The 15,434-nt window shown below is 35.4% G+C and overlaps 1 protein-coding gene across 2 annotated transcripts; it reads right to left on the bottom strand.

Moving 5' to 3' along the window:
- Positions 1 to 1,581: 1,581 nt before the first annotated feature.
- On the bottom strand, positions 1,582 to 14,338 carry LOC120637455. Of its 2 annotated transcripts, none has more exons than XM_039909305.1 (4): positions 14,009 to 14,338; positions 9,217 to 9,328; positions 4,843 to 5,024; positions 1,582 to 3,583 (listed from the first exon to the last, which is right to left on the bottom strand). In XM_039909305.1, exons 1-4 carry the CDS (start codon positions 14,134 to 14,136, stop codon positions 3,250 to 3,252), a joined length of 756 nt encoding a protein of 251 aa, XP_039765239.1. In that variant the 5' UTR covers positions 14,137 to 14,338; the 3' UTR covers positions 1,582 to 3,249. The 2 variants fall into 2 exon arrangements, with proteins under 2 accessions (XP_039765239.1, XP_039765240.1); XM_039909306.1 differs by having other exon boundaries at positions 9,217 to 9,310.
- Positions 14,339 to 15,434: the final 1,096 nt, after the last annotated feature.

Below are 15,434 nucleotides of genomic sequence, written 5' to 3'. Positions count from 1 at the left end.
AACCTGAGCTAAGGCATATAATACTGCAATGTAAGTATTAATTTAATTCATTGTCGATTACTCACAGTGACACGCGTGTCTGTAAGTTTCGTATTGTATTTCTCAATTCTCAAAGAAAATAATTTCGCACGGTTTGGTAAATGGTGCAAGCAGCGTATCGTACAAGCCAGTGGTCGCGAGTCGTTAAAAGCAGTTTATTATGATGTTCTGTTTTAAATTCGCCTCATTCTGTAGTAACCCAATGCACCTAGTAGGTAAGACTTCAATCTCCCTCAAGAGGCGACCAAGTTCGACTCCTGGCACGCTCCTGGCACCTCTTACGTTTCGCGAGTTTTTTTTTTGCAATGGAATATCACGCTGAAGGAAAACTGTACGCCTAAAAGTTCTACATAATGTTCTCGTAGGCTTGCGAAGTCTAATAATCCGCATTTCGACAGCATGGAGACCAAATGTGGATTGATATTTTATACCATTTTCTTTCTAAGAGGAGGCTGGTACACTGTGGTAATCTGCTTATGCATATTATGAAAATTAAGCGGTATTTTCTATACTCCGCGAAAAGCAGGAGTGTGTGAAGCAAAATGTGCGTAGGGTACTTTGCCGAAGATCTGTTTTGGCGTTGAGTATAAGGATTGAGAAATTATAGATTACACCATACAGATTCACCTGCTTTTCATAATATATCTCAGAATTCCGCAAAGTAACACCTGCTTCTATTGAATATCTGCTAATGCGTCGATAATGTTGAGGATGATTATTTTAATTTAGCCTTACCAGACGTTAAGCACGCAGCTGAAAATTATGCGACCAAATTTCAACTTACTGCTACACTGTTAGAGTAGCTTTTCTTAAGCAGCGTCCAGAAAGTGAATCTTCCATAATGTTAAGGAAGGTTATCTATTATGTGCCATAGTTAGTTTTAGGGTTTGTGTATTTGCCCAATCAGCACCAATGGCTACATTTTGCTTACGAAACTAAAATCGATATACAAAACCTCGCGAACTTATCATATATTTACAATAAAGTTTTGGATGCTTTGGCTATTTAAAGGGCACTCGCTTTATATTTTACAATATAATAGGAGCGTTTTCACATTATCGGATCCGATATTGTTATTATACAGACACAAACACAAATATGAGGCTCTGATATGACATCAGTTAGTCGATTATAGTTTTGTTTTAGTTAACTCTTACCAGTACAGTAACGTTATAGAAGCCCTACTGGCGAGTTCGGAAATTGACGGAATCGTTGGAAGTTAAAGAGGCTTGGAAATTGAGCTTGTATTTTTAGTATGACATTAACTTTCCAAATTTAGTAAAGAAGGATGTATCAAAATAATTTATCTGTACATTTTTCATGGCTCTATCGGATAAGATAATTTGAAAATGCTTTAATATGCTACCTTTTTATAAGTTCACTATTAGGAACTATATTATTCAAATGGGACTTCATTAATTACGTCACACAAATATCAAATAACCACATTTTAGTAAAATAAAATAAAAGGTAAACTTTGAAAGGTGCTATAATAATATCAATAAAATGTTTATAAATGTTAGTAAAAAGTTTTTTCCCACATTGAAGAATATTTATTTTTGTTAATTATTTTTATACTGACATTATGTGATGTAATCAACGAATATTCCCCATAGGCTACTATGAATGCACCTGTACAATATTTTTAATTCTACGTTTCTTCTCTTCAACAATATACCAACACTTCTAGGCCCACTTTACATGTTCAATACAGTAGTGAGTGAAATTGCAGATTTGGCAAGTAGCAATATTCAATTAATCAGTAATTCTTACATATTATCTAATAAACATGTAAACTGAGCCTTACACCTGTATTCACAGACAATACTATGAAGTCTCATAGTGCATCAGAATTATTTGTGTAGACACATCATCATGAAGTAGGTTATGAAAGTTGACCTATTGATGTTATGGAGTATCCAGAAACAGAGAGAGAGACTTCATTGGTTTTTTTCTGGAGGTGTATTAGTACCTGAAGAGTACAAGATATATTAGGTAAGCGAAACAAATCAATATAGGATAAAAAATTCATTACATATGCCCATAGTCCGTATAGGTATATGGTGGCAATTTTGTTATTTGCAAACTCACTTTTAGAACCGATTGGCATAGAAATGAGCAGTTAGAGGCTTTTGTACCTTAGCTCTGACATTAAAGGCCTTTTTTTTATGGATAAAACCTACACTGCCTACCTGCGAGCGAATTTTTTTATAATATCATAACATCAATTACGTAACAAGTTTGTGAAAACAGGTGTTCACTTTTCAAACTGTATAAAATCCCTTTAACTCTAAATTATGCAATGTATATTTGGTATTTACAATATCCAAATGCCTAAGCCAATATGTTCCTGACACTGCATTTATGTTCATGCACAATTTTCTGTCCGAATGAAGAATACTAGTTTGTGTGATTAAGAGTTTGTCCGTCAACCGTTGCAATAATCACACTATATAAAATTCGTTCACTGTTAATACAGTATTTCTCTTTTACCAAAACACAAATCACTTTAGACTTAATTGTCTGTTTTTTTTCACAGAACAAAGTTCACTTTACACTTTTTAGAGCGTATTATCACTTTACGAGGAAACCACAGTGTTTATAAGATAACCTTAGTGGCCGCAGTAAAACCTTCCAGATACATATCTAAGGTACAGTTTCATAGACTTGATCCAACATGGAACTGGTGTTGGGAGGCCAAGACCTTCCTTTAGTCATATACATACAACACAAATTAGTGCATTCAGTTTTTATCGTACGATAACTTGCTTACGTTTCCACAAATATGTATGTTTTTGTAGTTTATGACCTTTCTCTTTGTGCTATGGTGTCTTTTTATCCCTACTTTTCTTGACTTATAAAATTTCTTCTTGGCTTTAGACTTATATTTAGTCCGACTTACTTCCAAGATTTCAAGCAATTTCGGATGTGTTTTAATACATCAGATTGGGTTCCTCAGTTACTTCTTTATCTCATTTGGTGATTCAATCATTAAGGTAGATTGGGATAAGATGGGGATCTATGAGTCTGATTTCCCAGATGTTGGAAGAGTGAGTTTTTGACGATATCACCAGTTTTGAGCACAATGACATGTTGACTATAGAGGACAAATTACCTGTTTCTTGGCATATGACATTCGACACACTACGTTTAGTCATTCACCAGCTTATTTCCAAGATAACAACCAATTTAAGGCATTTTAATGATCTATTAGCTTGGACTAGACTTGTGGTTCTCGTGCAAATCGTGAGGGTCATTTGGTGATTCATTCATTGGGGTAGGTCGGGGTGAGACGGGCCTGAAAGTGCACTCTAATGAGTCCGGCGAGTCCGGTGTCCCGGGTGTTGAGGGGGTGAGTCTATCTGAGGTGCACATCCTTTTTGAGAGCGAGGTTTCTGAGTCGTCACATCGCCGTTTCCCGATCAGCACGTTTGGCCTAACGGGACTGAAGCTGGACGCTCGGAGTGCGATGGGTGATAGGCTCCGTCTCGTTGTGAATTTGGGTTGTGACCGCGTTGGTGATGGTGACACAGCTGGTGAAAATCTGTGGAGTAGGAAATAGAAAATGGATAGCTATGTAATAAAAAATAAACAAAGGCCACTAACGCCAACCAGTAACATTTGGAAACAAGCAAGTGAATATTACAATAAATAATAATAAATAAATAAATTTTCTACGACTAGTAGCTTGTGTTATGGGTACTTAGATAACTGATAATAATTTAATGAATAATATACATAAATATATATACATAATATACGTGTTCATAACACAAACGTTTTCCAGTTGTGGGTATCGAACCCACGTATTATATTATGAAAATTAAGCTTAAAAATATTTTATGGATTTTCGCAAAGTAACGCCTGCTTCTATCCAATCGAACCCACGGCCTTGGACTCAGAAAGCAGGGTAGCTGCCCAGTGCGCCAATCGGCTGTCCAAAATAAATAAATATCTAAACAAGATACATTTCGAATATCGAAATGCGAGGCACCGAAAGAATCTGCACCGTTACTTAGTTGAAATACCATTAACACGTACGAAGCGATTTGCTTCTTCCTTTCTGATCCGCACCGCAAAGGTCTGGTATGCCCTCCCATGTTCCGTCTACCCCAATAACTATAATCTGGGTACCTTCACATCAAGAGTGAATAGGCATCTTCTAGGCAAGCTCGCCCCATCTTATATACTACGACAATACACACGTCAACACCTAGCCCCAAAGTAGCTTGTGTTATGGGTACTAAGATGACTGATGAATATTTTAATGAATAATATACTTAAATATGTACTTATAATATACATATAAACACCCAGACACTGCAAAACATACACGTTTATCACTCAAACATTTACCAGCAGTGGGAATCGAACCCATGGCTTTGGCCTCGGAAAGCCGGGTCGCTGCCCACTGCGCTAATCGGCCGTCAAATTATAGGCTAGTGTGTGGTAACTCGTCAACGATAAAAATGCTTGGGTGTAAATTATTGCTCTGTGAGATGGTGAAACAAAAAAAAAAACAACCGGCTAAGTTTGTTGTGGGCTTCTTCTTAGACAAGGGCGCGTTTGGAACCCTCGTAGCTTTAGTTTTAAGTTGACGAATTTAGTTATCGCCATCAACTCACTTCTATGTCATATTTAACATGTAATGTACGCATCAAAAGTGCCACATATGTACCTATTTGAATAAAGAAATATTTGACTTATAAACACTTTATGGTGGAGCCTAATACAGTTCCGCACTATACAATAGCGTTATCACCGTGGTGGTTGGCCACCGCGTCGCTCCATATTAATTCTCACCTGGGAACCCTAGTGGGCGAGTTGGCGGACCCGATCAGTGTGAGGTCCTCGTAAGACTGCCCCATCTGCATGGCCGTATGCACCTCCCGCTCGTGCGCGACCTCCCGCGTGTTGCTGACGTCTGCGCACTCTTCTGCTCGGAGCTGGTTCACTCTGGGAGTGAGTCTTCGGTTGCAGGTGCTCTGAAAATGGTGCGGTCGATTACCCTTTCAGTCGTGTTCCATATTACACAAAACGCTCGCAATTCGAAACGTTAGTTTTTTATAGTTATATACTAGCCGTTTCCAGCCCGCTTCGCTGGGCGAATTGAAAAAGGAAATAAATTACATTTTATGTTTCATTTTTATTTATTTTTTTCATATTTTTATTATTCTCCTTTTTTTATTTTTGTATGAACATAAATAGGCCCCGCGGATAGAACTGTAAGCATCGATATTGTTTAGACTTACTCAAATTCCAAATTCCATCGATTTAGCCTGTATCTTTCATCCAGGTGATTTTTCTCACTAATATTCATTGTAACTTTCAATGTGCAATCATTATAACATTTCCGTGCCTTTCTTCCAAAAATTAATAATAATTGACATGAAGAAAAAAATTTGAAATGAGCATTGAAAGTTTAAGTTAAAGTCATTGCAAGTCTCATATGTGAAGTTGAAATCTGTCTAGGTTCAAGTGCGACGAATTTTCTGTTAACTAAAATTTTCTCCGTGACATCAATTTTTTATAGAATATTAATTGTGCATGTTTTTTATGAATTCTATTGGAATAAGTAACTAAATTTCTTTTCCACATCTCATGTGCTTGGAAAATGCATTCATTTTAATCTGTTACATTTCCGCGATCCCGCAATAAAAGTATTCTTCGGTTATGTAGTCTGCAAAAGTAAAATGAATGTAAAATTCTTAGTCCGTTGATTGGATAGCTACATGTAAAGTTAAGTTTTTGAAACCTCTCAATGACTTTTTCTCCGCTGCCAAAAAGACGATTGTTGTAAGGAAATACTAAGAATATCCCTACATACACGAAGATCCCCACCAAATTTGGAGTCTGTAGAAGTTACAGGTTAGAAATAAAAATTTTAGATTTTAACACCCACCCCCGCAATTCCTGTCGAAAGTAGACTTTATTGAAATCCATTTTGAGATGTTCTTTATGTGAATAATAAAAGATTAAGAAAGAAGAAGATATTTAGAATCTTTAGAAGCTATATTTCGAAATTGAAATTTTTTATTGTTAACACCCACCCCCGCGAACCTTATTGGAGGTGATTCATTGTAAAATCCGCTCGAAGATCATTTTTATATTACATATAGAATACTCTCACTAAATTTGGAGTCTATAGGAGCTATCGCTTGGAAATTGAAAATTTTTATTGTTAACGCCCCCGCAATCTTCTTTGGGGTGGGATATCGTAAAATTTGTTCATAAATCATTTTTACATCACTTATAGAAAATTCCTACAAAATTTGGAGCTTGTAGGAGCTTTAGCTGGAAAATTAAAAATATTAATTGTTAATACCCACCCCCGCAACCCCCTGTGGGGTGAGCTATCGTAAAATTCGTTCATAGCCTATTTCTACACCTCTTATAGAAGATTCCTACCAAATTTGAAGTCTATAGGAGCTATAGTTTAAAAACGGGAATTGTTCATTGTTAACGCCCCCGCAATCCCCTTTGGGGAATGAATTTCTTAAAATCTATTCATAGCTGACCTCTACATAGCAAAAGTAATATTCCTACCAAGTTTCACGTTTGGTTTAGGCGTGATTGAGCCTCAAACGAAGACCATTTTCATTATATATATATAGAAGAAGATAGATAGATGACAGACCAAGCACATGGCTAACTAGTTGGTAAGTACAGGATCGAAGCAGGCGTTACTTTGCGGAATTCCATGGTATCCCTACTACTAATACTACTAATATTATACATGTCAATGTAAGTTTGTTTGTTACGCTTTCACGCAAAAACGACTTAACCGATCCTCATGAAACTATGTACACATATTTTTGGAAGTGTTAGAAGTAATATAGGATACTTTATATCCCGACATTAAGCTCGGTTCCTTTTGGAGAGGGGATGAAAGTGTTTGACGATTTTTCACCATAACTCCGACAAATTATAACCGATTTGAATAATTATTTTGTACTATAGAGGTTAATATGTATTTCATTTTGCCCAAACTTTGTGTAGATCTGATAAATTTGGTTGGAGATAGTAGACAGAACTCCTCAGCGTACAGCAGCAAACCCGTCATTCAAGGCTTAGCGATACTGAGTACTTTGATTTTTTTAGAACTACAAACAAATGTAATGCCACATCAAAGAACAAAAACAAACGCAGACGAAGTCGCGTGCAACAGCTAGTGTTATATAAATAAAGCTTAATTTGCTGTACACCGCGAAAAGCAGGAGAATCTATATGGTTAATTTTAAATTTTTTCAACCCTTCTACTCCACTTGAGTTGTAGGTTTTAAGCCTCACGTGTTTGTAACTACACCAGTACATAGAAATGATGCTTATTGTAGAAATAAGCAGGGGTCTAGGTCTTCTCCGAATGAGCTCCGTCACAAAAAGCTTACCTCATCATCATCACCACATAATAATAATGATAATAATAAATAATCCCAAAAGTAAGCGTAGCTTGTGTTATGGGTACTAAGATGACTGATGAATAATTGTATGAATAATATACGTAAATACTTATAATATATAATATATACCCAGACATTGAAAAACATTCATGTTCATCACACAAACATTGTCCAGTTGTGGGAATCGAACCCACGGCCTTGGCTCAGAAAGCAGGGTCGCTGCCCACAGCGCCAATCGGCCGTCCAATTACCGATTACGTCTCTTCCTACAATAAGAAGGGGTATAGTCCATCACGCTGGCCCAGTTCCGATTGGTGGACTCCACACACCTTTGACAACATTATGTAGAACTCTCAGGCATGCAGGTAACCTCACAATGTTTTCCTTCACCGTTGAAGCAAGTGATATTTTAATTGCTATTTATTAGAAAATTTACTTAGTTTACTTAGAAAATTTAAAGGTAGATACTGGGATTCAAACTCGGTCCTTCGAAAGTTCTACCTAAGTCTTTTTTACTAGGCTATCACAGCTTCAACTACTGTACAACGTGTAACGGAATTACGAAATACTGTTGATGGGTGCATATTATATTTCATAAGGAACGATCCTGTAATCATTCAAATCAATCATTTTAAATAAAAAGAAGCATATTTATTTTTCCATACAAACTAATTCAAAACATTCTAAGTGTTTACTTATGGAAACCCTATTGAGGATAAAAGACTGACACGTGCATGGTACCTACGCTACGCGACGCGCACCTTATAATGTTACAGGAGTCATTTTACTTTTGCATGTGATGTTCTGTATCTGATTTTTTTTAGTTAAAATTATGGCAATGGTTTACTCAAAAACTGGTTTATACTGCTTTAGCGTTTCGATTCCACAGATAAGTTTCTGAGACAGTAAACAATGTACCTTTAATGCCTCTGAAGTATTATTTCGGTTTTCATTTACACGTTGTATATTAATCAAAGATAACCATAATCGAAGGGATGAAATACAATCACGCAGAACATATTTTTGCCTATCTTGGTGAGAAGAGTGGCTGAAATGATCTTTAAAAAATATTGCGGGTGATTGAAAAAGCAACTGTTGCCTGCGTCGAATTTATGATAAAAACAAAAATACCTCACGGGAACTTTACATTTTCCGAGATAAAAAGAATAGCTAATAGGCTTTTCCAGACTATATACCTCTGTAACAAAATTCATCCAGATCCGCTGATCCGATCATGCATGATTGAGTAACGAACATCAATATGGATGTATAAAAAAACAATTATTAAATACATATACTACGACAATTCACACATACCCAAAGTAAGCGTAGTTAATAATATACATAAATACTTATAACACACATATAACCTAGACATTGAAAAACATGTTCATGTTCATCACACGCACATTTTCCAGTTGTGGGAATCGAACCCGCGGCCTTGCACTCAGAAAGCATGGTCCACTGCGCCAATCGGCCGTCATGTATATAACTATGGCATTCATAATAATCGTAAGATTAGCAAAAGTGTCGACACGGAATGAGCTAAAATATAAAATTTCCAGCAATACAAAACAATTAATCATAATAAGAATATCACATTCTTATTGTTTATCTTAGTAATTCTTTAGATAGTGTCAAATGAAAGGTGTGCCTGAATCGTAGTCATACAAGGTTTACGACAACGCCTTTTTAGGGTCTGTACTTGCGATGCAAATAAGACGTGTAAGAAAAAAAACATTTGGCACCCCGAAACTACTAAAATCCCAAAACTAACCTGCAGGTTTGAGGGTATGGTGACCGCGGCGGAGAGTGGGCTGCAACTGATGCTGTTGCTGCGGGTTCGCGGCAGGCTGCTGTTCGAGAACATGCTGAAAAAGGATGTGCTCCTGAAAAGATTAAACAATCGTAGGTATGCAAGGGCGAAGTTTCAACCCCCAGACATAACTATCCAAATACGCATTAAAATAAAACACTGGTTTTTGTAGACCTTCCTGGCGCAATAGTGAGCATTGAGGTCTTCTAAATTGGAGGACCAGGGTTCGATCCCGGCAAGGGGCAATTTTAATTTAAAAAAAATCTCTGTTCTGGTTTGAGAGACTTAGTTGGCTAGTTACCGCCCGCCCTACCGACAAAGACGTATCGCCAAGCAGTTTAGCGTTCCGGTACAATGTACGCGTAGTAGTACCGCTAACAGGTTCTCTTCTAATCTTAGATTGCAACATCACTTAACAACACGTAAGATTGCTTACATGTAGTTGAATAAAAAAAAATGCGGAAGTCTATGAAATTTAAAAAAAAAATTGGTTGTCTGTAAAGTCGGCTTACTGACGAAAGTTGAACGTGACAACGTCGTAAGAAAATACTGATGGAATGGTTGCATTTTTCAAAAGAAAATTTTAATTTTATTTGTTTGATAGATATTATCGTTGCTATAAACAATTGACACCACATTCACTTTTCACTGCACTTCATGTTGACGAAAACATGTAAATGTATTATTGTATAGAAGCTGTCCACGCCTCTTTGTCGCTCGTTCCGCGAATTCGAACGAGCTTGAATGGAACGCCTCAGAGCGAGGTAACGCCGCATACGTCATGTTTTTTCGTGCGTGCAGCCGGCTCCATCGAATTATAAGACGTTACAAAAAAAAACAATATATTGCAACCTGGCTATGTGGTTTGGTTATATGGTAGAAGTAGAAGTGAGAGGTACCCCAGCAAAAGTTCTCTTTATGTTACTAAAAGAACTTGAGCTGCAATTAGAGTCAGTAAAACAGTTTAACAGGTTCCTATCAAATTTTATGAGGCAGGGAGAGCAGCATGTAGAGTGCAAGTAGAGTGTTGACATCCATCATAAGAGTTTTCCCTCTATAAATAATAATAATAATACATCATAAGAGACCTCTGCCACACGAAGGGCCAGGCATTGAATTTGCACCCGTACATTGAATATAATAATAATAAATTTTCGTAATAACTAGTAATATAATAACTTTAAGAATGTTTGTAAGCAAATTCTGCAGATTGCTTATCAAGCAGAAGTGATTACATTACATTACAAATTCCTACCGAGAAGTAATATTAAACCACGCCAAAGCATAATTGAGTGCAAATGGATGTTAACCAATTTGTATGCACTGTCTGATACAACATTACTTATTACTTTTAATTTAAGGAATTAGATATCACAAGCTTAAATGCTGAAGGATAGTATTGTGAGGAAACCTGCATGACTGGGAGTTCTACATTATGTTCTCAAGGGGTTATGAAGTCTATTAATCGGCACGTGGCCAGAGCATGGTTGAATGTGGCCTAAATCCTTCTCATTCTGGAAACCTGTGCCCTGTAGTGAGACGGTAATGAGGTGATGGTGACTGTACTACACAGTGTAGTATTCTAGTTAGACTACTGTATACTAATGTTGAAGCAATATCTCTGGAACAATGGAAATGGAAAATCTTTGCTTTTTAAAGCCCAATCCTGGAGAAAGTTTTTTTTTTTTTGTATAGTATTATTTCAAAATAAAAATTTCCTTAGACCTTATTACAGGCACTTATGAAGCGTTCATACATTTAACATGTCACACTAATGTTAAACTAAAGCTAGGAGGGTTCCAAACGCGCCCTGATCTAAGAAGAGCCCACAACAAACTTAGCCAGGTTTTTATTTTGTTATCACCATCTCACAGTCTAGTTAATGTTGAGATTTGAAGTTACGAGTAATTCATATCCAAGCTTTTTTATCATACATATAATCCTTAATATTATAATAGGATTTTTCTATAAGCTTACGTTTTATATAAATATTGAACTTATTGAGAGACATCTCAAGGATTTCATCTGGTAATTTGTTATAAAAAAACATACAATTACCCTCAAATGAATTACTAAATATATGCAGCCTAGTTGCACTACAAATTTATTTTTACTTCTAATATCAATATAGTTACAGTCAACTTTTGTTTTTAAAATTTGTTATATTTTTTTGTACATAAATTAAATTTTCAAACGTGTATTGATCATGCACCATCATTGTTTTAGCTGCTTTAAATTTATCTCTTAAAGACTCTCTTGGACCCATTTTATATATAGCTCGAACAGCCCTCTTCTGCAGTACAAAAATAGAATCAATATCAGCAGTGTTACCTCATAATAATATATATCTTTTTAACCGTGTATGATGCAGAGTTAAGTCTGTTCGATAAATTATTTAACAGCAGATGGAGCAACACTTCACATGGCATGCAATGAGCACATCCTGCTACATGCAGCTTTGTTCTCATCAATTTGTGTTCCTGTAATTACATCAGCAACCACACCCTTCAGACCAATACTGCTTAGCTGAAGAATTAAGTATGGCGTTTGTACTTCTCTGGATGAGCTCTTTCACAAAAAGGTTGGGATGAATCAAATAACAATGCAATTTCGATGCCTGCTTTAACAATTACTATTCTTTGTTAGTGATAGGAGCTAAGACTAAAGGATACAAAATTATCTTTCAAACTTCGAAAGTCAAACACACCTGTATTTACTGAGTTGGGACTATTAAGCCACACATTATTTGCAGTCATTAAAAGTATTTTAAGTCATAAGCGACTGGCAATGCTTATATTATTATATTATATTATTATGGAAGGTAATAATGTTTTATAAGAAGCTAAATTATGTACCACTATTATTTTACTTTGAATCTATTTACTGATGGTGCCACTGACTTTCATACTGATTCCACTGATTTTTGTGTTATACCATTACAAAGTGGTGTACTGTGGCAAAGTACTTTCATGAAGATAAGAAAAATCTTCAGTGAAAGACACAGTATGAAGTGTAAAATTGACTGTGACAGTGACTTCAATTTTTTTTAATTAAAGAAGGTGCAAATTCATGCAAAACCATTATTGGCCATTTTTTCTAAAAAGGCTATCACACACAAATTTTTTGTTCAAATGTGTGTTGAATTTTGAATTTTGAACCAAATATGAAAACATACCACACTTGACCTTTATCAAACCAATTTAACAATCTTTGGAATGTTCTGTTTGTGAGTGATGAGAGCAGAGTGGCCTGCTTCCAAGCAGCCTTGTCGTTGGTTAAATATGTTTTAATATATTGTTTAAACTTAGGTATCATGTTATAAAAGCTATGCCCATCCCCACAAAGGATTTTTATACTTTTGTCAAACAATATGCAGATATAACTATGTCTGTTTCTAGTAAGTTGATTGTTTATAGCAACTTTTTGTTTATAATTACTATTGTTTTGATTAATAAAGATTATATTATTATAAATATATTGCGAGGCTACTGAAAGTATACCTATTTCTTTAAATTTGGCATGAAGGGATTCGCATGATCTATGTTTATATATCAATCGCACAGCTCTTTTCTTTAGTTTCTATATCAGCAGCTCTGCCCCATAACAAGACCCCATACAACATTACACTATGGAAGTATGCAAACTACAATAACAAACAAGCCAAGAAGTTTCAACAGCTGTAAACTGTCTAATTTTTTAACCAAGAATAAAAGTATGTTATTTATTCTCAGTCTTTTCAACTCACTCTGTGTCAAAAACCAAGTTAATTTAAGGCTTAGTTAGAATGTGAAGTGAACAAACAAATGAATAAATAAACACATTTTAGAATTTTTATTTGTAAGGATTACTGGTTCTCCATGACTTTGTCTGACTGCAACATCTAAGAAGTTTATTTTGTCCCATAAAAACTGTTATTCTCTTACCCACCCCATGATATCAAACACCTATTGCTTAACTCCTAGGGTTTTAGCATGATGTAAAGACTAGGCTTTCAAATGCAAAAAGATTTAACAAATCCAACTGGCAGTTCAAGATAGCACATTTCAAACAAACAAACAAAAAAAACTTAATAATATTGTATTTGTGTATATATGTATAATGTATAAGCTCTTATAAAAACAAACTCTTATCATAATTAGTAAATGAATGAACCATATCATAAATATACTTAATCATAAAAACCTGTATTAATACAATTATTATTTTAATTCAACCAATAAAAAGGTTTGTTTTTTTTACTTTGATAAAACTGATAGCACATTTTAAGGATCTAGAGACATTAATGCTAGGCAATTGCATTATTACTAAATATTGTAAAAATAAGGCATTCTCTGGGATTCAATTGCAAAACCTAACTCAAAAAGTCATTATAGCATAAAATAAATGTTTAAGAAAATGAAATATTTTATAGTACCATAGAACTGATAAAAATAAGATGTAAAATAATAATTATTATTACTATAGTGGAGTATTCAAAAATGTTAACAGATTGGAAAACGATTTCTCATCCTCACATCAAATTATCACACTTTTTCAGTTAGTCACACAATGCATAGCTCTGAAATTAGATGACAACCACAAAAAAAGCAGCAGAACCTTTATTGCTAGAGTTAACTACGCTATAATGTTCGTTAAGATAAGTGCACGGCACCCACTGAGCTCTCAGCAGCTGTCAAAAATAGGCAGGTAACGTCGCGAGAACATAAAACTGGACCCGTGGGTGTCGATTACTACGATTAAAACTAGACTTTACCTGGGCGCAGTGTTGGTCGTGGGCGACGTAGCCGCCGTAGGCGCCACCTCATTGATGAGGGGTGCGCTACTGCACCTTTTTAATATGTTTGGAGTATCCACATCCATTATCTTTCGGCCAACATTCATCAACTGACGTATCGTAAACTTGTAAGCATAGGAACTGCCGATACGGACTCTACTGTTTATGTAACACTGTAAGTGCACTTAGACACGAACTAATACTTAGTGTACACTACTGTAATGTCTAAATAAATATTAATTTCAACCCGTAAATAAAGATACAATGTAAATTCAAACGAAAATACGCTACTCGGAAAGCTAAAAAGAGTACTCGAGGCTGACCTGTCAAACCGCCGCAATTATAGCTGCGTTCACACTCACAGACTATCAAAACAAAACTGTGAATAAGAAGTAATGTTGCGTTCGAATACTAGTGTTTTAATATTTAACTATGGCTATTTTAAAATTCCAACAAAGTTATAAAAGGGTGCCAATCGATAGGAGCTAGAAAATGAACTTTTCAACACGAGTACATCTGATTTATCAAAGCAAATGTTTGAAAAATACTATTCATCATCGTACCACTACAAGGCACTGGTCTCATCTCAGAATAAGAAGGGTTGTAATCTACCACGCTGGCCAAGTGGCCATCGTTCACACGGATGCAGGTTTCCTCATGATGTTTTCCTTCACGTAATATTTAAATAGCTTAAATAAAAAAAATACTGTTAAAAACTTCTAAATAAAGGATATTATAGTCGGAAAAATGTAATAGGCCCGTTTTGACATTTGTGCAAGACCATAGAATGTAACTTGGAACGAAACTGAAAGAAACAAAAAAATAAAAATCAATTACATACAGTGTTTTAAAAAATACGTAAATTTTTTTGGGACGTTAAATAATATGAAAGAATATATCGCGAGTATTCTTTATGCGCTTACTTTATAATACCATGCAATTTATAATTGTTGCGAAACGTTCCGAAAACAGTTACGTTCTGTCTTTTTTTTTTTTTTATACTAGAGCTGTAACCATTTTTTTTACTGAATATCGAAATTAAATATTGTGTAGTTATCTTTACTGCAAAGATTGAGCTTGGTTCTCAAAATGGGTTCTAAATAATGAGTCTGAGATGATGTATCTGACCAAGCGGCACATGACTGAAGCGTCCCCGCGTGCACTGCGCAGTTTTTCGTTCCTCATCTTGTAAAGTTGACTGTGCGCTCGTTTAAGTTTGATATATATTGTTTACTATTACGTTAACGATGGCTCTTCTATTTTGGACATTAATTTAAACATAGTGATTTGACTCGATTTTTGTGTTTGTTGTTATATAGTACTAACTGTGTTTCAACATGTTGAAAAGTGGACGTATAATCAACAGCCAGTCACGCGTATTGGTTGTGAAGTTAAAGGAATACTT

This window comes from Pararge aegeria, chromosome 3 (assembly GCF_905163445.1).
Source record: "Pararge aegeria chromosome 3, ilParAegt1.1, whole genome shotgun sequence".
NCBI lineage: Eukaryota > Metazoa > Arthropoda > Insecta > Lepidoptera > Nymphalidae > Pararge > Pararge aegeria.
This window is presented reverse-complemented; position numbering and strand designations above follow the sequence as displayed.

Bases quoted from the DNA above. Each gene is read 5' to 3' on its own strand.
- LOC120637455 (XM_039909305.1), bottom strand. From the start codon at position 14,136: ATGAATGTTGGCCGAAAGATAATGGATGTGGATACTCCAAACATATTA. The intron at 9,329-14,008 runs GTAAAGTCTAGT...TAATCTTTTCAG, and splicing joins ACGACCAACACTGCGCCCAG to GAGCACATCCTTTTTCAGCA. The intron at 3,584-4,842 runs GTGAGAATTAAT...CCTACTCCACAG, and splicing joins TCGCCCACTAGGGTTCCCAG to ATTTTCACCAGCTGTGTCAC.